General features: G+C 39.8%; 1 protein-coding gene across 3 annotated transcripts; it reads left to right on the forward strand.

The window, feature by feature from the left end:
• Positions 1-6994: 6994 nt before the first annotated feature.
• Positions 6995-24283, forward strand: TBX22 (T-box transcription factor 22). Of its 3 annotated transcripts, none has more exons than XM_035288740.3 (9): positions 6995-7128; positions 15190-15373; positions 15954-16137; positions 16964-17065; positions 18842-19016; positions 19950-20114; positions 20800-20864; positions 21224-21309; positions 23289-24283. In XM_035288740.3, exons 2-9 carry the CDS (start codon positions 15241-15243, stop codon positions 23843-23845), a joined length of 1467 nt encoding a protein of 488 aa, XP_035144631.1. In that variant the 5' UTR covers positions 6995-7128; positions 15190-15240; the 3' UTR covers positions 23846-24283. The 3 variants fall into 3 exon arrangements, with proteins under 3 accessions (XP_035144631.1, XP_017824263.1, XP_008987790.1); XM_017968774.4 differs by having other exon boundaries at positions 15957-16137; XM_008989542.5 differs by having other exon boundaries at positions 15239-15373.
• Positions 24284-25834: the final 1551 nt, after the last annotated feature.

Below are 25834 nucleotides of genomic sequence, written 5' to 3' on the forward strand. Positions count from 1 at the left end.
GAGCCAATCTATAACAAATAAACATTTCCCCAATTCAACAGAAAATGTTATTCAACATACCATATAAAGCTGCATCCACTTCAAAAAAGGTTCTGATTATATGATAATTCTTTTTTTGTTCATTTTATTTTTCATCACAGAAAATGTAAATGATTTGAACTTTTTCCAAGTTTTTGAAACATGTTGTAATATAAAACATTATTTGATATGCTTTAAAATAGTATGTCATCTGATTAGGGATAAAGTTATCTCAGCTGTGTTCTATCAGTACCAATAAAGACAAAAATCAATTTATAAATAAAATATAGAAAATTTCATAGATTTTCCTACTATTAAGTTTGTAATTCAATGCCACTATAATGACAGACACATTTACTATATGTGACTTAGTTTTATCTTTGGAGAGGGGGAGTCTCATTAATTTGGAAACTGTAAATAAAGATGGACATTGGAATTATGTAATTAAAAACTTCCTCACTTATTTTCATGCTGAACACAATTACAAAAATAAAGCCATATAAATAATTGCAATGAAACTACAGCAACTCACCAAACAATCGGGAACTAAGAATTAGGGGAAGATGAACTGGAGCTTCATCTGGTTGTGGAGTGTATCAATAGTTTATTCCTTTTTACTGTGGTACAGATTACACACTTTGTTTAATCACTTATCTGTTGAAGGACAGTGGGTCGTTATCAGTTTCTAGCAATTATAAATAATTATTATCAGATCAGGCACTAAAATAAATATACGGCAAGATTATTTATTAATAGTACAATTAACATTATCATCAAATACCACCTGATATCTAAAAAGCCTTTATACCTTAATCAGAGATCCTCCATGCACATTAATAAGCCTTTTGAAGTATGACTTTTTAAATCCTTTTGTTAGGCCCAGGGAACATGTGCAGATTTGTTATATAAGTAAATTGCATGTCACCGGGGTTTGTGTATAGATGATTTCATCCCACAGGTAATAATCAAAATACTCGATAGGTAGTTTTTCAATAATCTCCTTTTGTTCATCCTTCATTCTCAAGTAGGTCCTGGTGTCTGTTATTCCCTTTGTTGTGTCCATATGTACTCAATGTGTAGCTCCCATTTATAATTGGGAACATGCTGTATTTAGTTTTTCTGTCCCTGCATTAGGTCATTAGGATAATGACCTCCAGCTCCATTCATGTTGCTGCAAAAGACATGATGTCATTTCTTTTTATGGCTGCATAGTATTCAGTCATGTATATGTACCACATTTTCTTTATCTAGTCTACAGTTGATGGGCATTTAGGTTTATTGCATGTCTTTGCTATTGTAAATAGTGTTGTGATGAACATATCCATGTATTTGCCTTTATAGTAGAACAACTTATATTCCTTTGGATATACACTCAATAAAGAGTTTGCTGGGTTGAATGGTAATTCTATTTTGAGTTCTTTGAGAAATCACCACACTGCTTTCCACAATGGCAGAACAAATTTACATTCCCACCAGCAGTGTATAAGCTTTCCCTTCTCTCTGCAACCTTACCAGCATCTATTTTTTTTTTACTTTTAGTAATAAGCATTCTGACTGGAGTGTGATGGTATCTCATTGTGGTTTTGATTTGCATTCATCTAATTATTAGTGATGGTGAGCATTTTTTATGTTTGTTGGCTGCATTTATGTCTTCTTTTGAAAAGTATCTGTTCATGTCCTTTGCCCATTTTTTTAATGTTGTGGTTTGTCTATTCTTTGTTGATTCATTTAAGTTCCTTATAGATTCTGAATATTAGAACTTTGTCAGATGCATAGTTTGTGAATATATTCTCTCATTCTGTAGGTTGTCTGTTTACTCTGTTGATATTTACTTTTGTTACCCAGAAGCTCATTAGTTTAATTAGGTCCCACTTGTCAGGTTTTGTTTTTGTTTCAATTGCTTTTGGCATCTTCATAATGAAATCTTCGCTGGGTCTCATGTCCAGAATGGTATTTCTTAGGTTATCTCCCCACGTTTTTATAGATTTAGTTTCTACATTTAAGTCTTTAATTCATTTTAAGTTGATTTTTTGCATATCGTGTAAGAAAAGGGTCCAGTTTCAATTTTCTGCATATGGTTAGCCATAAGGCACTGTTTATTAAATAGAGAGTTCTTTCTTCATTGCTTGTTTTTGTGGGCATTATCAAAGATCAGATGGCTGTAAGTGTGTGGCATTATTTCTGGGATCTCTATTCTGTTCCACTGGTCTATGTATCTGTTTTTGTAGCAATACCATGCTGTTTGGTTACTATGGCCTTGTATTACAGTTGGAAGTTGGGTAACATGATGCTTCCAGCTTTGTTCTTCTGTTCTTTGTTCATAGTCTTTGTTCAATTGTCTTGGCCATTCAAGCTCTGTTTTGATTTCATATGACTTTTAAAATAGTTTTTCCCTAATCATGAGAAGAATGTTATTGGTAATTTGACAGGAATAGCATTGAATCTGTAGATTGCTTTGGGAAGTATAGCCATTTTAACAATATTAATCCTTCCTATTTTGTGTCAACTCTGATTTCTTTGAACTGTGTTTTGTAACTCTTGTTGTAGAGATCTTTCACCCCCCCCAGTTAGCTGTATTCCTAGGTATTTGATTATTTTTGTGGATACTGGAAATGTGATTACATTCTTGATTCACCTTTCAGCTTGGACGTTGTCAGTGTATAGAAGTGCTACTGATTTTTGTACATTTATTTTGTGTCCTGAAACTCTGTTGAATTCGTGTATTAGATCAACGAGCTTCTGGGCCAAGACCATGGAGTTTTCTAGGTACAGAATCATATTGTCTGCATATAGTTTGACTTCCTCTCTCCCTATTTTGATGTCTTTTATTTCTTTCTCTTGTGAAGTATGGCTAACATTTGTATACTTAAATCTATTTTCCATTTTATCTTTTTCTGAATTTTTATCCCCACATTTCCCCAATTTGTTCTAATAAAGGTTCCGTCACTTGAGTAACAAAGTCTAATTTATTTTTTTCTTTTGATAAGTTGATTTTGTGGCAATAATCGCTCTGATCAAACTTGCTCAATCAATTAAATGTGCTGTTAGATCTACTTCAGTTGTTGGGATGACACTAAGCAAGACATCATTTTTCAATGCATATTTAAATTAAATATATATGGCTTTAAAACATTATAAATAAGTTCACCAATGTGAAATATACATTTGCATCATTGTGTTAAAAGTTTTAATTAAAAATTTGAATCCAGCATTGTATTCTTTTTTTTTCTAGAGAATAAAGCCTAAATTTCATTAAAACATAATTATTGCAACTGGTTCAACAGATTGCAAATTCACTAAAATAATAATTGTTTGCAAGTTAATCTTCAAAGTTATCTCATTGTGATCCTTAGGTGACGATGTGATAATTGTCCCTGAAATTGACCACTTGTGTTTTTTTTAAGTAGAGTTAAGTGGCAAATCTGAACACAGTTAAGCAATTATGCTAAGTAAAAAAGAGAATGCTGTCTGAAATTCTAGCCAATAATTATCCATTAATCATGTTCAATATTTTTTTTTCTAAGGATGGTAAAAAATAAAGCTCCTAAACTCTCCCAATTTAAAAATAATTAGTGATGTTTTGTTACATTCTGGCAAGAGAAATAACATCTGAAATGTCTTGGCTTCTCACAAAATAGTTTTGTTGTTGTTGTTGTTGTTGTTGTTTTAAGACGGAGTCTTGATCTGTCACCAAACTGGAGTGCAGTGGCACGATCTCAGCTCACTGTAACCTCTGCCTCCTAGGTTCAAGTGATTCTCCTGCATCAGCCGCTCGAGTAGCTGGCACTAGAGGCGCTCGCCACCATGCCCAGTTAATTTTTAATAGAGACGGGTTTCACCATGTTGCCTAGGATGATCTGCATCTCTTGGTTTTGTGATCCGCCCGCCTGGGCCTCCCAAAGTGCCGAGATTACAGGCCTGAGCCACCGTCCCCAGCCACAAATCAGTCTTTTTAATAAATCCATGGCGCCATGAATCATGGTCTTTCAAAGGTCATGCTGGTCCAGGAAGACAGTGGGAAGCTGAATCACAGCTCAGATGATATAACTGCATAATAAGGATTCAGAGGACCACACCAGAAAATGGCACTTGTGCTTCGACTTTCAAAAGTGTTTGTAAAGAGGCCTGTTTGTCCCAGACACAGATTTACTATCACAGGAAAGGGCTTTTGGGGTCCCCAATGAGTGCAACAACCTCTCCCCAAACTTCTGAGGACATCTTGGCGCGCAGAGCAGCCACTGGCTACCGAATTTACTAAGTCAAAATTCAAGCTCTACAACAGCAAAGGTCCTGTGAAGTAGGCTTGGCTGGAAGAAAGCTAGGTTTCCGGCAGCGCGTGCAGCAGGTGACGGCTCCGCGAACTGCTGGGAAGCGCAGATTTGCTCTCTGAGCAGCACCAAGGAGACAAAGGATCATGCAAAATAGGATAGCTTATGCTGGCTGCAAGACGCTGCAGCTGGGTTTTGCCCCTGGGTCCTCTGGGAATCACTGCGGGGACTTGGGGGCAGGAGCAGGCTACTAGAATGATGGCAGATGGTTTAAAATTCATTACTTGCTGATCCCTAAGCAGTGGTGTCCTAGAGTCACCATAGCGCTGGAGAGTAGCAGCTGGATCCACCATTAACGTAATCTCGATTACTTCAGACGTATAATGGGAGAATGAAGTTACCTACCTGATTTATTGTTGTGCTGCGTCTACCCAGACAGTATACATCTAGCGCTTCACATGTAAGCATGTTGAATTGGTTTTTTGGCAAACACTTGTCCCCTGGCTAACTACCTAATTCTACAGAGCGTCAGAGCCTGGTGTCTCAAAAGCCCTCACCCCAAAGGCCATAGGTAAAGTATCCCCTGGCTACCAGGGCCCTGAAACCAAGCACTACAGAGCTCACAGTGGGGAGTGGAGGTGGAAAGGAAGACACGGTTTTCTGAGCTGCCTGAGTAGGATTATTTATGACGTAGCGACAAGCCTCTTCTGCTACAGCAGGCGGAGACCTTGCAACCTCAGGATTATGCTGGCAGTTGCACTCAGCCTCCTTCCCCATATACACACACAGCAACATAAAAAGGGCACTCTCACCCTGAGTTTAGAGATTACCTTTTGTGATGATAGTCTAGTCCTGGTGGCTCACTCCGTAGTGTCTGTCACTCATCAGCACGAAAAACCCTCTTTCATTCATAAATAATTGCCTTGCGCATCACTGTAGAAGAATAGTTAAAAATCCCTTTGCTTTGCTTGGGAAGTTACCTGATTTGATTAGTAATTGCCTGCCTGATCAAAAGCCATTTCCTTCGTGGTTAACCAAACATCAACTCGACTCTGTTGGGCCCGTTTTAAATATCACCAAAAGTGGATAGCCCCAATTCCCGACATTAAATGAGGACCAGAAACAGATTTGCCGTGTTTCGAAATACACGTAATTCTATGGATGGGCTCACATGCTGTTCTTATTTGCAACCCTCTCTCCCTATACAAATACACAGGAGTGTGAAGACACAAACACATTCTCCTTTCAGGAGGTGTGGAAGGATTCTTGGAAAATCCTGTCTCCGAGTTTTCTTCACAAATGACTGAAACTTATTACTGTGGCATTATTTAGCTGAAAAATCGAGATAAAGTGAAGGGGGAAGTCAAAAACAACAACAACAAAAACAAAAACATACAATAAAATCACTCTTTTACTTTTCTTGAGAGAAGGGAAAATATTTGCCAGGAAAAATACTTTAGAGAGACTGTAGTCCTCTTCAGACATTAAAACTTTCACATGAAGTGGTAAAATAAAAAATGAACCTTTGAGTTTATGCGTGGTTGACTGTGAGTTGGAAACCTCAGGAATAACGGAATGGATTTATAAACCCATCAGAAATCCCACTCTCACTATTTGGCATTCAATATTGATAAGAAATGCATGGCTCTCCTTGACCTCTGGTTTTTCAGGCAGGGGTCAAACAGGCATTATCTGCTTCAGGGGTTTTATTTGGGAAATCCTCTGGGTCCTTCCTAGTTACCCAGGACCCTGCGGTGCTGTAGCCCAATGTGGGGTAGCTGGGGTTTCCTGTATTACTTGAAAGGTGTGGTGCTCTCTGCAATGGAGAAAATAAATTTAAAAGCTATAGAATTGGTCCAATTAAACCACACTGATCTGGAATCTATCTTCTCTGGGAGCCTCTCCACTGGAGGATAAAACGAGCATTGATTTTTCAAGTACCTATGGATCAATTATTAGTAGTAAAGTCGTCTGGTTTAGGGCCTTAAGCCCTTTCCAGTTCTCTGTGAGCTGCCCTGGAGAAATAAACCAACAATTAAATATCACGAGTTCTATTTTGTAGCAGAAAAATGTGTCAGCCAAGGCATTTCTGGGATTCGCTGTGGATTAAATTGTGTGTGTGTGTGTGTGTGTGTGTGTGTGTGTGTGTGTGTGTGTTGGATCTTTCCATTGGGAGGTGTAAAGTTTTGTTTATGTGGTGCTTGCGGACTGAGAGAGGGATCCTGGTCACTGAGAGTCTCTACACTGCCTAGGAATCTCTGCCTGAGGCTGAATGGGTCCGTTAGTGGATTACTCCAGAGCTGAGTCCCTGGGGGAAGCTTCTGAGCTGCTACTGTTGATTGAGGATTGAAAAGTATTCTCCAACTGCAAGTGCTCCTGCTGGGCATGGAAATGAGCTGACTAGACTTGTAAAGTCAACCCATTCTTGGTTCAAAGGCATTTTTCCCAAGTGCATTAATCTGTAGCTCAGAGCAGGATGCAGCCAGGCTTGCTTGCACTGGGAGGCTGAGGTAGGATGGAGGGTGCCTGCAGCCTTGAGGCTCTGAAAGCTGAAATCACAGACTGTCTTTGTGACTTCATGGCCAACCTTGAGTAAAAGTAGGTCTTCTGTGGGAGAAGTTGCTGGAGTCCAATCTAGGAAGTAGCAAGTGTCTCTCCCACAGCTGAGGGCCAGAACACCACGTTCGTTTGTGCTCTGGCTCTAGGCCACTCTTCTCTTGGCCCTTGAGAAGAGCTGCTGCAGGCATTTTAAAGGGAATGAGCTCTGACTGAGACTTGACTTCAGAACCACTGGGGTGACCTGATCTTTTGACACAGCAACGCACTGCTTCTTGCCTTCCAGGTAAATACCTCTGCCTTATTGGCCATGTTATGGGTTTTAGGGGGACATCAGCACAAGGATTCTCCTCAGCCTCTGCCTTCTCTGTTAGCTATCACTAACCAAGTCCCTAACACTAGGAAAGTCCAGCTAATAATTGTCAGTTTCATCTTTCTTCAACTAGGAATTTTGTGACAGAGATCTTGCAATCACTATTTCTTGGGGGAGTAGAAGTAGAATGTTAGTGCTCCTTAAAATGAATGAAGACTAGACTTGTCCTGTCTGTTGAAAGTATGCTGTAATACCCAAATAAGCTAGCAATAGTCCCTCTCCTAGGCAGCAATGCTACCAGAAGGCTCCCAGGCCCAGGAGAGTATGCATTAGGGCTCACAGATCTAGTTTAGAGAGCTAGGGAGCCAGCGGAAGAGATGGAAGTGCAACCTGGAAGGTGAGGACTGCAGCCAACATGGAAGCCAGTGAGCTGAGTGGCAGGTGTCTAACACTGAAAAGCGGCCCTAGCCAAGGGCTCTAAGCAGTGGTACTTTCTAATGAGACTCTTCCCCAAGGAGCTCTAGATCACAGAGGCAGGAGGATTATTGAATCCTCTGCACTCACTTGATTTCAGGAGGAGGTCTGAAGTGCATTGGGATGAGAGAGGGAACATCAAAGTGTGCCAAAAGACTTTGTTTCCTCTTACTTATTCCTGATTTTTCTCACCAGAGCTTGAGTTCATATACTGAATTGTAACACAAACACACAAGCACACATATCACACACACAAGTGCCTTAAAATTAGAGAAGGAGACTACAGAAAGCACTTGGTCATAAAAGGGATGTCAAGGAGTTTGCTGTAGGGTGGTGTGGTTGTTTTGCTTCAGTTCAGCAGACTTATCCCTATGAATGCCTTACTGTTTTCTGTAATTTCTCTTTCGTATTTTTTAAATTTTATCTTTATTTCTTAATGATTAAAGCCTTCCCTTTTGCCCCTTGGAATATTGATTAGGGCTTACTAACTCTATAAAAATTTACTTCATGAAGGAGCAGCTTTTTGTCTAGTAATGTTAATGTGGGGACCCCGGGAAGGAAGATAATGTATGAAAGAAGGCATCGACTGGCTTTAAGCACAGGCAATATAGGTGTTTTTCTGTATTTAGTGTTTTGATAGACTTAATAAAAATCCCTCAGCCTACTACCAAATATTTTCAACTGTCAGTACATTTGTGGTTGTTAGGTATTGAAAAGCCCTGATTAAATACAGATCATTATGATAATATGGAAAGAAGCCTTTAGTACCTTATTCACATGCCCTAGGAATGAAGTGAGGTGCCAATGTAAGGAGAGGAAAATATCTTGTAAATATCCGGGAGTAAGTAAATAGCAGAAAGATTAGCATGAGATTTGGTGGGCCCAGTGGAATTCAGGATCCTTTCTTAACAGAAGGATCTCCTTCTGTTGGGCTCATAGCTACCCAAATTAAGCAGAGCCAGATGATGATGACTCACTGATCTGAGGACTGCATTGAGAGTCATTTGGTGAGAAAGCATGTGTAGCAGAAGAGGGTATAAAGCAAGCATTTTTCTGGTTTTAGGGAGATAAAATCATTCTTCATAAAGAGTATTTTTTTTCAGTAATTCATGGATGTAATAAACTTGGCATATCTCCATTCAAGTGATCTGTGCCAGTAAAATTTTGCTACATGTTTAAATTATCTATTTTAGAATATCAAACTGGCACCTACAGTCACTTTTCAAACCCTAACCCACTTTGTTTGGGGTTGATGCATATAGCATATTTGGAGGCAACTCTGACTCTCATCCTCATTTTTAAAAACGTGGCGTAAACAAAGAACAGAGAAAAGGAAAGATGGGAGTGGAGTAAGTAAAAGAAACATATGGCTGGGCATGGTGGCTCATGCCTGTAATCCCTAACCAAGGGCTCTAAGCAGTGGTACTTTCTAATGAGGCTCTAGCCTTTTGGGAGGCTAGAGGTTGGTGGATTGCCTGAGGTCAAGAATTCAAGAACAACCTGGCCAACATGGTGAAACCCCACTCTACTAAAAATACAAAAATTCGCTTGGTGTGGTGGTGGGCTCCTGTAATACCAGTTACTCAGGAGGCTGAGGCAGAAGAATCGCTTGAACCTTGGAGGCGGACTGTGCAGTGAGCTGAGATCTACTCACTACACTCCAGCCCCAGCAACAGAGCAAGACTCCAGCTCAAAAAAAAAAAAAAAAAAAAAAAAAGAAAGAAAAGAAAAGAAATGTATAAGGCATACTACTCAAGTTTAAATAACCTAACCCAAAAAGTCACATACCACAAACTCAAGCCATGAAATAATATTATGTCCAGCAATTGTGATTTGGCCTTCAGTTAATATATGACTCTACAAGTGCCAATGGAGCACCCAAAAGGTAGCATAGAAAAGGATTGGGTTTGACTCTAGTTTGGTGTTTTTTTTTAATTGTTTGTTATGTTTTGTAGAGAAAGGTTCTTGCTATGTTGCCCAGGATGGTCTCAAACTCCTGGACTCAAGCTATCCTTTTCCCTCAGCCTCCCAAAGGACTGGGATTACAAGTGTGAGCCCATATACCTGGCCTTAAGATCAATGTTTTAATGGAGAGTGTTTGAGGACTAAAAGAGACAGGATGCATTCACAGTTATTTATTATTTACACTGTTCCAGGAAGTAAAAGTCAGCTGAAAGGTGGCCATAGAATGCCTCTTCTGGCAATTACTTGGATCACTATAGGGTAGAGTTACATCTGGACTTTAAAAAAGTTTTTTCTTCTTTTATTAATTTAGCTTGCTCAAAAATAGCCAAGTACAAAATTTTCTCCATAATTCTGGGATCGAATCTCCCAGGAATTTTTAAAAAATTCTAACAACTTTAAGTTATGAATTAAGTCAAGAAATAAGAAAAGGTAGTTGTATGCCTTTGATATACTTCAGTTAGAATGAGAAATACAATGAACTCAAGCCTAATGTAATTATTATCTTAGGAAGACCTTCCTTCACCATTTGATAGTGGCATGAACCCATGATTAAATTCAACAGAATACATTTTCCTGTAGCTAAAGTTTTGGCAAGCATAAGCATTAGCTTCCAATCCTCCCCATGAGAAAAACATAATGAGCACAGACAAGAATTTGTATACCTACTTATTCTTCCTCCACTCTACCTAGGAATGAGGGTAACAAAGTTTGACATGCATAAGTCAATGACTAGATGAATAAAAGCAGACTTCGGGAGAGACTATATTGAATTAAACTAAACAGAAGTTGAGGGATTCAGTGTGAGAATTACTTTAGTATTAATTAGGCCATGTCCCTCAATTTCCTGAAGTGAGAACACAGCTATGATTTAGGGGCTTGTCATTAACACATTTTATCTAATCGTATAAGAACATACATTTTCATTGCATTGGTAAAATACCAAAAGTATATTTCCAAGGATCAAACTGTTAAAAACAGATTATGTATTCTAGAAGACATGTTTCCTATGGATTTTTGAAATTCAAATGCAATCCTTTGGGTTAACCCAGCTGAAGCTCACCTAAGCAAACAAAGTTAATTTATCTCTTCATATAACTTAGCTAGTGCAGGCTAAGTTGAATTCAGATACTCAAATGATGTTGTGAGGAGGCTGATTACATTTCCTGACTGCTTTCTTGAGTGTTCATTCTAAGGAGGTCTTTCCCAAGTAATGGCAAAAAAAAAAAATGCCAATGAGTAGCTTATTTCAGATTCATGTTCTACAAGCCTGAAACTTTGCCAAAATATCTTAATCAGGGGGAGTGGGCAATTCAAAACCAACATTTTACTATAAGGATTTTCTTATTATCAAACTTAAAAAACATATTCTTCTTTCTATTGTGGGCACCTGTGGGTCTCAGAGACTCCCTCCACATGTTTTGCTGTCCCTCCATTTGTGAAGAGTCTCTTATAAAGGTTTATGTGTGTTCATGGATGAAATAGATAGATGGCCCAAAGAAACTTCCAGATGTGGAGAATGAATTGCTGGCTTTAGTGTATGCTCCTCAGACTCCCAATACCTGACAGCCCAGTGCTTCTACAGCTGATCAGGTTGCAAAGCTAGTTATGAGATAAGGCAATATTTTCCCCCTCAGAAGCAAGTTAACAGTAATTAACTATACCTTAGTCTAGTACATAGAAGAGAGAGCTGAACTACCTATCTCCCAGTGATGTCAACAGATATATACAGAAATAGAAATGGGAAAAGTTAAGATTAGTAAAATAAAAAGTCCTGGATGACTAAATTACATGCATGTAATAAATATTAAGGAAGAAGTTTCTTCTAAGAAAGAGACTTACACCAAAGATATGCTATTTTGTTGATTTAAAAATACCACATCATATGTTAGGCAGTCTAAAATACTAACACAGACAAAGCAACAAACATCTTTTGCCTTATTTTTACAGAAATCTGTTTTTTACAAAAAGATGCCAAGCAAAGTCTTCCCTTTCTTTTTTTTTTAATTAATTAATTTATTTTTTATTGCATTTTAGGTTTTGGGGTACATGTGCAAAACATGCAAGACAGTTGCATAGGTACACACATGGCAGTGTGTTTTGCTTCCTTTCTCCCCTTCACCCATATTTGGCATTTCTCCCCAGGCTATCCCTCCCCAGCTCCCCCCCCCCGCTGGCCCTCCCCTTTTCCCCCCAATAGACCCCAGTGTTCGATTCCAAGCAGAAAATATTCCATACAGAGTGTTCTTAAGTTTACCCAATACTTAAAATCCATAGGAAATACCCAAGCGTCCCAATGTAACCGATATGTGAATTACAGTCTCCATTACATGAATCACACAAGTTTTACTAAGGATTATGTAAAATGGTAAGGTCTCCTTCATGCTACAGTTTGAATGTTTGCCCCTCCAAAACTCATGCTGAAATTTAATTGCTACTATAACAGTATTAAAGAGGTGGGACCCTTCGAAGGTGATGAGGCCGGGGGAGTTCCAGGTGGAGTTGGTGCCATTATAGAAAGGCAAGTTCAGCTCCCTCTTGCTGTCTCTCATCCTCTCACCTTCCACCATGTGATCAAGGAGACCCTCACAAGTAGCCAGCACCTTAATATTGTACTTCCCAGCCTCCAGAACTCTGAGCCAGCAAGTATCTGTTCATTGTAAATTACCAAGTCTCAAGTATTCCGCTATAGCAGCACAATAGACTAAGATATCTTTAAAACAAATTTTACTAAAAGGCAGATGGGAGCTATATGTCAAACGAGTTTGGAACTTCTTTTCCCACTACCAAATCCTTGTCATAATGTTAATAAAGAATAGCCGATTCACTCTAGTGACTGTTTCTTTTGCCGTGCAGAAGCTGTGGAGTTTCATTAGGTCCCATTTGTCTATTTTGGCTTTTGTTGCCAATGCTTTTGGTGTTTTGTTCATGAAGTTCTTGCCTACTCCTATGTCCTAGATGATTTTGCCTAGATTTTCTTGTAGGGTTTTTATGGTGCCAGGTCTTATGTTTAAGTCTTTAATCCATCTAGAGTTAATTTTAGTGTAAGGTGTCAGGAAGGGGTCCAGTTTCTGCTTTCTGCACATGGCTAGCAAGTTTTCCCAACACCATTTATTAAACAGGGAATCCTTCCCCCATTGCTTGTTTTTGTCAGGATTATCAAAGATTGTATGATTGTAGATATGTTGTGTTGCCTCCGATGCCTCTGTTTTGTTCCATTGGTGTATATCTCTGTTTTGGTACCAGTACCATGCTGTTTTGATTACTGTAGCCTTGTAGTATAGTTTGAAATCCAGTAGTGTGATGCCCCCCACTGTGTTCTTTTTGCTTAGAATTGACTTGGCTATGCAGGCTCTCTTTTGGTTCCATATGAAGTTCATGGTGGTTTTTTCCAGTTCTGTGAAGAAAGTTAATGGTAGCTTGATGGGGATAACATTGATTCTGTAAATTACTTTGGGCAATATAGCCATTTTCACGATATTAATTCTTCCCAATAAGAAAGTCTTCCCTTTCTATACAAGGTGATGTTCTGCCTTTTAACAATAAAGTGAGCTAAGGTTCAAAGGCAAGAAAATGCCTATATTAGAATATATATGGTAATTTGCACACTAAAATTAACAAATAAGCTCGAGTTTTCTGTTTTTGAGTTGTGTTTTTAGGTAAGAACATGCAATGAATAATATATATGTATATGTGTGTGTATATATATTTAGATATATATCTATATGTAATATATATATCTATATATAGATTGATAGATATATCTTCTGAGTAAGAGAAAATAAACACTCTCCCCCCACTTCAATAGCTGCAAAAAGAAACAAATGCTCTAAGAGATGTGGCAAAGATCACAGGCTGATGTGGCTGTTCTCCAGACCAAGTTCCCTCTACGAAATTGGCCTTGTCCCGTAAGGTTCACTTTGCCTGTCTAGGACAGGGACAGTGTCTTTCTCAATTCTGCATGATGAGCAGTGGATAAATAATTATTGAGCCAAACCCTTCAGCAGCATCAAGCTTTGCCATATTACCTGAGATTTTTTAGAGTGTTTAAATTCATACCCAGTTGCCTGAAGATCTCCTCCCTATGGCTGAATATCACCCTGCCACCAACAGTACCACTGATATCACATTAGCAGGGCACATTTGTACCTAAGTAGCTGAAATCAAAAGCACACAAGGGTCTTTTACTCTCAGATTCCAATACTGAGATATAAGTTAATTCAAATTCCATCTCATTTTAAATGAATTTGGACCACCTTCACATGCCGTTGGTACAAATGTGTCAGAAGAGAATAATGCAATTTTTCCAGAAATATGCAAATGCCATTAGTTAAGATGCACCTGCAGAAGAGTCCAAGTCACTTGATTTCTTATTTCTGATGAAAGATAGGTGACCAAATCATATGCACACAGGCAGACATATCTGCACCCATAAACATGCTCTTTGGACATTGTAGACAAGTCTCTTCCTGAAAAAAAAAAGAAACTTCTTTATCCATTTTAAAGAAAAGTAAAATCCAGCCCAAGAATATATTCCAGGAGGCACTGATCAATTATTTAATCTGAACATTTTGAGTTGGGCACATTTTGGAGAGCAAAGGCCCTTTCGTTGCCATGCTGGTGGCTCTAGAGTTTTTAGGCTGTGTTTGCTTATTAAGTCCTGTGAGAAAAAACAAAGGCTATGTATGGGAATACTGGGCTCCAGCAGAGACAGGGCTTGAAGATCCACATTTTCTCTGATGCTTGACAGTTGCATCTGGGAGACTCCTGCCTGCCTTCATCTCACTACTAGAAGAGAGAGAATAAACTGGCACAACTGCTTCTCACCTAGTTTGAGACTTCAACTGCAGAGCCAACTGGCCCAAAAATCTTGTACTCCTTTCTGTTTCCCAGTGCTTTCACTGGAGAGCCAAAAGACCCTGATACACCTCTCTGGATCTGTTTCAATAAAAGCGGCCCCTCGTGGACAATTATTTCACATGTCTTTGAGTTTTACAATTTAATATAAAATCTTAACCTGTGTCTCCCTTTTCTTCTCTCTCCACCTCCCTATCTGTAGCTCTTTTTCAACAAGTCCCCAACCCCCCTCCCTGTCAGACTCTGAAGTGTCACTCACTGTGTTTTTTATGCTTCCAATAGTTTCCAAAACAAACAGTGGAGGCAGTGACCGGCTGGGTATTCACTGGATGCAACAGTAACTCCCAATACGAGCAACCTGAGCCGCAATTGGCGGCAGGTCTGCTCCCTAAAAGGCCGGCGCTTGCCAATCTCTGTGCTCTGCCAGGTTCTGGAATCAGGGATTTGAGACTAATGGTCTGCATATGTCCACTGAGAGGAAGGGAGACTAGACTCTGAAGGACATATACACTAGTTCGATCTTCCTCTCCTTTCATTTTGTCTATTCAAACAAAAAAATGTATATATAAAAATTACACGCACACACACACATGCACACACAATTATTTTCTTTGAATACAAATACAGAAATTGTTTTTTCAGATTTGGGTTTTGGGTTTTGGGTTTTGTTTTGTTTTTTCCCGCTTTCCCTCCTTCCTTTACCCTCTGTGCCCTCCATCTGTGTCTCCCCTCCTTCCCTAGCCCAGTTCAGGTTGAAACTTTGCTGCAAAGAATCCCTTCGCCCCTCCAGGGATGGCTCTGAGCTCTCGGGCGCATGCCTTCTCCGTGGAAGCCTTAGTGGCGGGACCCAGCAAAAGAAAACTCCAAGAGGGCGGAGAGGAAGAGGAGGAGAGCAGAAGCGCTGCAGGGAAAAGCGAGCAGCGGGGTAAGTACTCCCATTGCCCTGAGCCGGTTGCCCGAGCTTACTGGATCCGCATCTCTCCGCCTGGTTCGCGTCCTGACTCAGCCATCAGCCACGTTAGGGGCCGGCGGGACACCTCGACCACCTGGTGGTGTAGAAGTTTCAGCGCCTCCGAATCCCTCCGGGAGTACAGCAGTTTCTTTGCGGTAAAGGGTAGGGTCCCTACGTGATTGTGAAGTGAGTCTCTCCTACATCCTCCTCCTACCTTCGTTGAAAGGTCTCAGAACCAGCGTATGGCTGTTGTATCCCGGGATGGGAAGCCTGGCGAGTTCCCAAATCCCGAGGGGATCCAGTCTCCGTTATAAACGTCTCCAGGAGAGTGAGGATTGGCAAATCTAAAAAAAGGGAGGGGGGTCCTGCACTTTTCACAGCCGCTCTCTTTCCATTCAGAGGCCATAGAGGGGGTTATGCGGCGCTTGGGGAATCTGCCGCCAAAGTTCCTGGGAAAGGGACAAGGCCTGTCTGCTCCAAGATAGGTAGCAGCGAGAAGTGGGCATGTGAACTGTCATGCTCTCTCAAACCCTGAGCGCGTTTCTGTGTCCAGCAGAAAAACAACCTAAGACAGAGCCCTCAACAACTGCTTCCTCTGCCTGCGGCAGCGACAGTGGCGACGGCAACATCCCTGAAACTCTGGAAGACAAAGATATTCAAATGGAGCTTCAAGGATCTGAATTGTGGAAGAAATTCCATGACATCGGGACTGAGATGATCATTACTAAAGCGGGCAGGTTCGGTTCTGCCCACGCTGTTTGCAAGGGTCGCACACATTAGGCACTTAATTTACTGCTCTGGTAAGATGTGGAGTCTCCAGTTGTTTGCTCTGGCATTCCTCCGTCCCTTTTCCCCAACTCCTTGGCATACATTAGAAAGCCGTGCCCCCTCAATTAATAGGGCTAGGACTTACCTGGCCCCATGTTGGTGGCTCATTCTTCCTTTTCTGTATACTGTGACTCCAATAACTCACCTCCCCGTCTCCTGCCTGTGTAATATGAGACAAAAATCAGATTTTGGTCTCAGACTGTGGCCAGACCTCTCACATAGGGCCTGCAAGATACCCATGGACAATATCCCATGTCACAGTTCCTCCAGCCCACCAGCCTTGGCCCTGGCTATTTTGAGGTGAGCCATACCCATAGCCACTTTTTGGCATGGGAAAGCCACTTCACTGCAGCTGGTTACTTTGTGAGTCTTATTACGTTCAGCCTTCTAAAAATCTGCCTCACAGAAAGTATCCTTGAAAAGGAGGTTGTGACACAGCTTTTTCTTCCATACTTTCTCTTCTGTAAGCTTTTTGTTATGTTTGGGAAGGGGCATGCACAAAGCCTTGTGGTAATAATATTCTGCTCCACATAGAAATACCAGAGTTGTTCAATCAAGTACACAACCAATCATCTTTCCTCATACAGCAAATGCTATTCCTTGAACTTATTTTGAAATGGGAAGAGTATTGGGAGTCCCTTCACTTTTTACTGCAGTCAACATTTGTGAAGAACCACTCCCTCTTTCAAACATTTCTGAAAGCTCTTGAGTCAGTCCTTATTTTCTTTCTTACAGGCGGATGTTCCCCTCTGTTCGGGTCAAGGTGAAAGGGTTGGATCCTGGGAAGCAGTACTATATGGTCATCGACGTGGTGCCAGTGGATTCCAAACGCTATAAGTAATGGGGCCCATAGGATGGTACCCATGCCCAGGCTAGGGCGAAGGCTTTGGACCTTCAGACCTGCAACCTGACAGCAGGACTTTGAAAACTCTAGCATGGGGGGTGGGGTGGAGGATTGCCCTCTTGTGGGCTTTGGGAGTTGAATTTTCTTATTCAAAATGGGGTTCCCAGTGAAAGAAGAGCCGGCTTCTACCTCTCTCTGCCTGCATCCCCTCTTGGCATGCAGTGAATGCAGGACACTAATTGAGCTTCAAATGTACCCCAAGCCTCTCCCTACCCACTGCTCTGGGCTTGGTTGTGTAAATTGAAGAGGGTGTGGGCTCTGGAGACCAGAAGGGAAGCAGGTTAAATGAACTGAGGGAGAAATCCCCAGGCTTTATGGGGTGCTGGGCTTCTGAGGACACGCTGGGCTCTGAGGGGTCCTGCTTTGGTAGCCGGAGCCCAGAAGGATGACAGATTTGCCTCTCAAGGTCAATCAAGCAGTTCCTGTGTCTAGGCCTGTCTTTTTATTCATCTTTAACCTTTCCCCTGAAGCAATGTCTGGGTCTTAAGTGGATACAAGTATCCTTTTCCCTTTATTTAAGCCCTCAAATTACAGCAGATTGAAAGTGGCCCAATTGTTCCAAAGCCAAAAAGCCTTTCTGGGATACACCCTAGAAACACCAGCTTGCCATCACTTTGACTCAGGGACTTGGGGTTCAGTTCAGGGTTGGAGGGGTTGAGGAGGGGAGAGCTGTTTACACTAGGACTGTGACCATTTGACCCAGAGGTGGATCCCTGGTCCTCCAAGGAGAGAGCCCAGCTAAAATCCAGGGCTAGTTTTGAAAACAAAGAGAAGGCTCAGCTCAGAGGACTGCTGGGGCTGCAGCATGGAAATGGCAGAAAAAGCTGTTTGCTTCTCAAGTTGCAGCTGGCTTGGGAACAGGAGCAAAACTGGAAAGTTGAGATGGAAAACAATTGTGATCAGCTGGAGGCTGCACAGGGGTGTGTTCCTAAGGATTTCTTTTCTTTCTTTTTTTTTTTTTTTTTTTTTGAGCTGGAGTCTCACTCTGTCGCCCAGGATGGAGTGCATTGGTACATTCTCAGCTCATGCAACCTCTGCCTCCCAGGTTCAAGCCATTCAACAGCCTCAGCCTCTCGAGTAGCTGGGGCTACAGGAGTGTGCCACCACACCCAGCTGATTTATCTTTGTATGTTTTAGAGACAGGGTTTCACCATGTTGGCCAGGATTGTCTTGATCTCTTGACCTCGTGATCCGTCCCCCTCGGCCTCCCAAAGTTCTGGGATTATAGGCTCAAGCCACTGCACCTGACCCTTAAGGGTTTTCTTAATGTGAAGCCTTATTGGCAAAAGGGCTTCCACAAGGACTGGTGCCAGTGGGTTAGACAGAAATCCTTGTCAGTCCTCCACTTCTTCCCAGACTTTTTACACCCAAAGCTAGTGAATTTCTCCGTTCTCTCTGTGAGGTAAAATGGGTTAGATCAATTTCTGTTGTGGTTTCTATAACAAAATACAAACCAGACTTAGAAATCTCATGACATTTTACTTGCCCTGCACTTTTATGACATATGCTTATTTTTGTGACATATGCTTATTTACAGTTTATTTCTTGCCCCTAAATGTTTGTTAGAAATTAAGTTGAAACTTCTGCTTCCTTGCCCTTGGGATCACGGAGCTAAGGTCTTTAGGATCTGGAGCAAGGTCTTTAGGAACAGAGCTCAACAGCTCCCAGATTTGGCCTGCTCCACCTAATGACAGCCTGTGCCTTTTCAGGTATGTGTATCACAGCTCACAGTGGATGGCAGCCGGAAATACGGACCATTTGTGCATCACTCCTAGATTCTATGTTCACCCGGACTCACCCTGCTCAGGAGAGACCTGGATGCGGCAGATCATCTGCTTTGACCGCATGAAACTCACCAACAATGAAATGGATGACAAAGGCTATGTACGTGAGCACAATCCTTTACCCTAACAGGGGAGGTGCCAAGGCTCCTGCCCACTGGTCACTCTGGAGAGGCCAGGGAGGCTTTTCATAGATGCACATGTTGTATTCTTTAGGAACTGTCCAAGCCCTGCACTTGTAAGTAAAGTAGACAACCTAGGGCTTCTGAAATGTTTGTTTGGCATCTGAGAGTGCTGGCGATTGGGGATGGCGAATCTAGGGAGTTTGAGGACAAAAAGAGACCTGTTTAAGCCAGAATGCCTGGTCTGGAAGAGGAGGAGGAAACCATTCAGGGAACTCTCAGGCACCTTGGCCTTCTGGGCAATCACTGTGATCTCTGTGATCACCTTCCTACAGTCCACGCAGTTGGATGGGCACCCAGTGTGTGGTATGATGTGATGGAGGGATACAAGTGGTGGAATCTCAGAATGCAGCCTGGAAATCTCTCCAACAACCTACCCTCATAGGTCCTATTGATCTTGCACATTCTTCCTAGATGCACCCCTGCTTCTGCCCTCTCCAGTCTGGCTCTGTGCCAGCTACAAAAGGAAAGAGGGAAGCTCCCAAAATTAGGAGGTAGGGTATGTCAGAAGGTTTCCCACCATGTCCAAGCCCATCAGTTCCTGCCAAGGGAACCTGTAGCAGGCTAGCAGATCCCAGTGACACTTCTACACCCGATGGTCACCAATGTTTGAAGAATGAAAGGGCCCCAATCTGGAAATGGAATCATTGCTGCTGAGGTGTCTTTCTCTGGAGATGTTTTTAGCCCTGAGGGCCTCTGTTGGAGTCCAAATGGCACAGCAAAAGCCGTTGTATGTAGCTACTTGAGCCTCATCATTGCCTTTTTGTGTGCATGTGGTGCAGTTGGTCAGGAGAGGGCACTAGTTGGGGACTGGAAGCCAGTTTTTCTGACAGCATCGATCATTTCTCCTCCAGATCATTCTGCAATCCATGCATAAGTACAAACCCCGAGTGCACGTAATGGAGCAAGACAGCAGTGTTGACCTGTCCCAGATTCAGTCCTTGCCCACTGAAAGGGTTAAAACATTCTCCTTTAAAGAAACTGAGTTCACCACAGTAACGGCTTACCAAAACCAACAGGTAAAGCTGGTCATGTCTGAGGCAAATGGGAATGACTCCGGAGGGATCTTGGGATAGCGGAATAGAGGCTAACTGCAATCAATTACATTTTCCACAATTCTAAATAAAATTCATAGTGTTATTGCATTGTCATCCATGCAAGTTTGATAATAAATTGTGTAAATCTTAGGTGAGAAGGCAACTCCAGAATGTAATTCATACAAGTGTCGGGCACAGTGGCTCATGCCTGTAATCCCAGCACATTGGGAGGCCTAGGCGGGCGCATGATGAGGTCAGGAGTTTGAGACCAGCCTGGCCAATATGGTGAAACCCAGTCTCTACTAATAAATACAAAAATTAGCCAGGCATGGTGGGGCATGCCTGTAGTCCCAGCTACTCAGGAGGCTGAGGCAGGAGAATCTCTGTAACCCGGGAGGCAGAGTTTGCCATGAGCCGAGATCGCCCATTGCACTCCAGCCTGGGTGACAGAGAGATACTTCGTCCCCCAAAAAACAAACAAAGATTAATGACTTACAAATAGGAGCTAACCATTTCAAATTTGACTTGCAATATGGTCATATTTATTTAAATTGTCATATTACATATTGCAAAGTCTTTTCTGGTGGTTGTAACCATGATAAGCAATGGTGACAGTGTTCTTACTGAAAGCCATGACTTTATCTTTCTCTCTCTATTGAATCCATAGATCACTAAACTAAAAATAGACAGAAATCCTTTTGCTAAAGGATTTAGAGATCCCGGAAGAAACAGGTAAGCAGCATAGCAATGACATCTAATGTTTATGTAGGTAGCTATTTTCACAAGCATTAAGGATAAGAAAACTGGCTAAGAGACTCAAAAGCTCTAAGTTTTGTAATTAGTAGGTGGTAGAAAAGGAACCCAGATGTTTTGTGTTCAAAATGTTACTTCTTCCCACTCCCTTGCTACTCACTATTAAGATCTTGCTTATTTTTGAATTCTATGTTTGACTTAATTTTATTCATAAGTCTATCTATATAAAAGAGAAATATTTAAAATAGTTACATCTTAAAGATATAGCAAAATAACTCAAAACCATTATTTTCAGAAATTGCATTCTGGGGATACTGAAAGTTGACTCTCTTTTTTAGGGGTGTATTGGATGGGCTTTTAGACACCTACCCATGGAGGCCTTCTCCCACTCTCAATTATAAAACCTTTGGCGCAGACACACAAAGTAAGAAAACTTGGAACATTTGTTTTATTTTTATGTATTAATTAAATAACAACATCCATAACCCTTTTAACAAATACTACACAAGGGGATAAGTACATGCCAGAAAATGTGTACTTAAAGGTAAGTGGGTGTACATTTGCTTGAATGACAAGATAAGAGGAATAAAAAGAGAGAAGCTGGCATGAAGGAACAGAGTAGAAATGTGATAATTGTGGACTTACTGACATATGTTAATGTTATCTTATACCCTGTGATTTTCAGGTTTCGTCAGGACTCTACAGCCTCTCACTGTGTCACATTCTTAATATATGCCTATGGTGAATTTGTAGCCTGATTTGCAAATATTTTAGCTATTGATATGAATAGTTTATGTTTTATGAGAACCTTTCAGCACACATTAAAATGACTTGCATTAAATTCATCATTTAGCTCTAATTTTCCTCTTTTTTTTGTTCATGGGGAAAGTAAATGTTTAAAATAATACTAAGTCTTCACAATTTAATTGCCACAAGCATTTAAAAATATGTGCAAGATATTTATTCTCAGATGGTATATTACATGACTAAACAATGATAATAATAAAATAATGTAGGTTTTCAGGTGGAAGAATGCCTTAATTTGCTCTGATAATTAATAATAATTTTTATTTGAAAATGACATGGAATTTTCTTGATCCCCTTTTCTTTACTCCATCAAAGTTGCTTGTCTTTGACCATTAATTCAAGGTTACAATTACCAAGCAAAATCAACATTATAGTTAAGCTGACTTTTACATGATGCCATATCAACTAACTGAAAGGGGAAGAAGTGAAGTCTTATCATTTGGTGAAATACTTCACTGGAATGACTGTGTCGATGTGGTTTAGGGAGTTGCTTGAAAAAATGTAAACACTTATTTTACAGTGTCAATTTAATAGCATCTAAGAAGCATACTTTTAAAATATCCAAGTCAAAACAGTGTGCATTAATAAAGAAAAAGTTAAAAATGTTCCTAAATAATAAAAGTACACAGTTTTCCTAATTATTTAAGAGATCCAGAATGCTCTCAAATTGCAAGTAAACGAGTTACTAGTTTAGTATTGAATTTTTAAAATCAATACACTTTGGTCAGAGGAATTTTTACATCAATGTATCTTCTGACAGAGGAATTTTAAGAAATCAGTGTACATGAAATCTATACATTCTGTCTACAAATTAAATCGATATAATCCCAAACAACCAATCAATTTGTTCATCTTAACTATTTATTTTAGTAATTTTTAAGGTTTTAAAATAATAAAACTAGTTTGCATTTTTAAGCTATAATTGACTCTGAGTCGTAATTAGACTTCTTTGCAATTCTTTGGACAAATGTGGTTCAAAAAATAAGTGCCTAGTGCAATATTTGAGCAAATGAATGCTTAATACATGATACATGGTAGCAGTGCTAAAAGTAATAGTGGTAGTAGTGTAGATCAGTGTTCCCCAAACTTTTGGCACCAGGAACCAATTTTGTGAAAGACGATTCTTCCATAAATGGTGGGGGTTGGGAGGGGATGGTTTTGGGATAAAACTGTTCCACCTCAGATCATTAGGCATTAGTTAGATTATCATTAAGAAACACTCATCCTAGATCCCTCACATGCACAGTTCACAACAGGGTTTGTGCTCCTATGAGAATCTAATGCTGTCACTGATCTGGCAGCAGGCAGAGCTCGGGCAGTCAGTTAATGCTCACTGGCCAGCTGTTCACCTCCTGCTGTGCAGCCAGATTCTTAACAGGTTACAAACCTGTACCAGTGCATTAGGGATCCCTGGTATAGCTACTATATTCAACTTTGGTCAGAAGAATGAGCATGTCCTTTCTCAAAGAAGCTAAAAGAGCTGTGAACTTACAAGGAAATTTAATCTAAGGATGAAGCAAGGGGGAAATTATTAGTAATATAGCAGGAACATCAAACGTCAAGTTAATTATTCATTGAGTGAATTGTCATTCACAGGTGGAAGCAGTGGCTCATCTCCAGTTGCCCCTAATGGAGGGGTCTCCTCTCCTTTGAACTCCTTTCTTTCTCCACCTTGCTCTTCACCTATGTTTCATTTACCTACAAACTCCCTTGGAATGCCCTTGCACAATGTCAACCTGCCTTTTTGCTGCAAGATTTGTTCAACTAATTTTTGGCAACAGCAACCTCTTGTTTTACCTGCTCCTGAAAGACTATCAAGCAGCAACAGTTCTCAGATTTTTGCCCCACTCATGATGGAAATGCCTGTGTTATCCTCCCCGGGGGTCACCAATTCAAAAAGTGGTTCATATGCAGACTCCCGTGATCAGGGTCTACAAGCACCTATTTCTACCGGTCAAATGTTAAATGGATTACAGGCACCTGGAAGTATTTTTCTGCCAAACCCCATCGCCCAGGAAGCACTTAGTTGCTCCTTTCATCCTTCCTATGGCTTTTATAGATGCAATTCCTCTATGCCATCTAGACTGATAAATGCTTCCAACCATCTTGAAGTGAAGGACAACAGTCAAGTTTCTTCTAGAGAAGGCAAATGAAATGATGTTTGTTGATATCCAGCAATTAACCATTACCTTTAGTGAAACAATAGCATTTCTAGAACGGTTACATGTAAGAAAATATTTTCTTTATTTGTAGCCAAAGAAACTTCAATAGCTATTGGGCTTAAAAAGCATCATTACAATATGGTATTTCTTTGTTATGCATTTAAAGATTTAAAGTGCCTTATCAAATAAATATTCACGAGCTGTTTATAACATCAAATGTAACTGATAGGAATCTCTGATTACAGTTGCCTTGAGCTTCAAAATGAGATATGCAATAAATATTATTTGATGACATTCCACCAGTGAAAATTGATGCGAAGTGATGGGATTTTCAATTAAGTGAAGCTAGTTTACCATGATAACTGCATTTTACACATTAACAATGACCAAAAGAAGATGGATGTCATTCCTATGAAAGCAGTGAAACAATTAGTTTTAACCATGAAGATTGGCTTTAGTGTAATTATCTAGTAGTAGCAGAAGAAAATTTAATTATTTGTGGCTTTATATCTTTATACTTTGCTGTTGAATAAACTACTAATCTCACTTTATGATGCAAATAAGAACACAAATTTTCATGTATTATATTTTATTTATCTTTGCAGCCTGAAGACCATTTAATCTTGAAGAAACACAATGATCAAATAAAAAGTAAAACACTCTAAATAAATTTGCTTTTATTTTCTTTTATTTTTGGATAATTCCCTGATAAAACTTGTTCCCTTATTCCTTTAACACACCTGGTATTTTATACACTATTAGCCAAAATATATTGTTATAGTTTTCTAAGAAGATAAAGACATGATTATAAGAGAAACAATACATTTGAATCCATAAATATGAAAATATCATTATTCTGGTATGATTTAACTCCACTCTTGTGTGTCAATCATAGTAAATTAAACTAGACAAAAGTAGAATAATACTTTAAGTTTATGAAGTTGAAAAATTTTCTTTCACCAGGCCCTAAATTTCTGAAAATAATTATGATGTATAACCTATATATAGCCTGAATATCTTTATGATAAATCAGATTTTTATTTTTATGCCAATAACTCTAGGCATTTTATAAGCCAAGCCCTTTAATATCACAATGGAATAATTTTTGACAAACTAAGCAAACAGCTAAACTGATTTTTCTAATTTTTCCAATACATATAAAGAAGAGCATATTAATAATTTATTTTGCCCAAAATGATTATTTCATCCCACATATGCCTTATAAATTTGTCTTCCTATATATGTGTTAAAATTACATGCCCTTCCCTCCAGGGAATAAGGATAGAACAGCAAATGATTGCATTCAAATTAAGTATTCCAGTCAAGATGAAGTATTATTTGTGAACTGATGTAATTAGATGCTGTTGCAAAAGTCTTTAAGGAATAAAATGTATACTACTCAGGTTTATTAAACCAGAAATTAAAATAAGAAAGCACATTTTATTTTTGCTTACTCCAAAACAGGAAATCTATAGGCTAACTTTGATTAGTAAAATGGGTTGTTACTTTCTAAGCAGAAACCTTTATGTCAGATTATAAATGAAGCATTCTGATATCTACATGGAAGAACCTCAGTAATTGTCAAGAGAAAAGTATTCAACTGAAAAATCAAAGAAATAGCTGGGTAACTTTTTACTGATTATTTAAAAGAAGGCATTAATTTTGGAGCTTCTCCAGAATGCATATACCCTATTCTGTATGCTTCAGATAATATGACTATATATTACCTATGTAAAATTAATAATACGTAATTACATTGGCAATAGTGATTAATATAAAGGGGCAAATGTTTAAATACAAGAAGGTAAACATTTATCTTAAGCTACATTATATAATATTCATAAATTGACATTTTGCACTTTTAATTGGAGAAGTAACCAGGGGAAAGCCTTCATAGATAATTAGACATGAAAGAAACTCTAAGAGATTCGGTAAGCAGTCCCCTGCTTCTAAGTAGGTGACTCATTTGCAGAAATCTTC

This window comes from Callithrix jacchus, chromosome X, assembly GCF_049354715.1.
Source record: "Callithrix jacchus isolate 240 chromosome X, calJac240_pri, whole genome shotgun sequence".
In the NCBI taxonomy this organism is placed as follows: Eukaryota; Metazoa; Chordata; class Mammalia; order Primates; family Cebidae; genus Callithrix; species Callithrix jacchus.

Bases quoted from the DNA above. Each gene is read 5' to 3' on its own strand.
- TBX22 (XM_035288740.3), top strand. From the start codon at position 15,241: ATGGCTCTGAGCTCTCGGGCGCATGCCTTCTCCGTGGAAGCCTTAGTG. The intron at 20,115-20,799 runs GTAAAGCTGGTC...TTGAATCCATAG, and splicing joins CGGCTTACCAAAACCAACAG to ATCACTAAACTAAAAATAGA. The intron at 21,310-23,288 runs GTAAGAAAACTT...TGTCATTCACAG, and splicing joins CTTTGGCGCAGACACACAAA to GTGGAAGCAGTGGCTCATCT.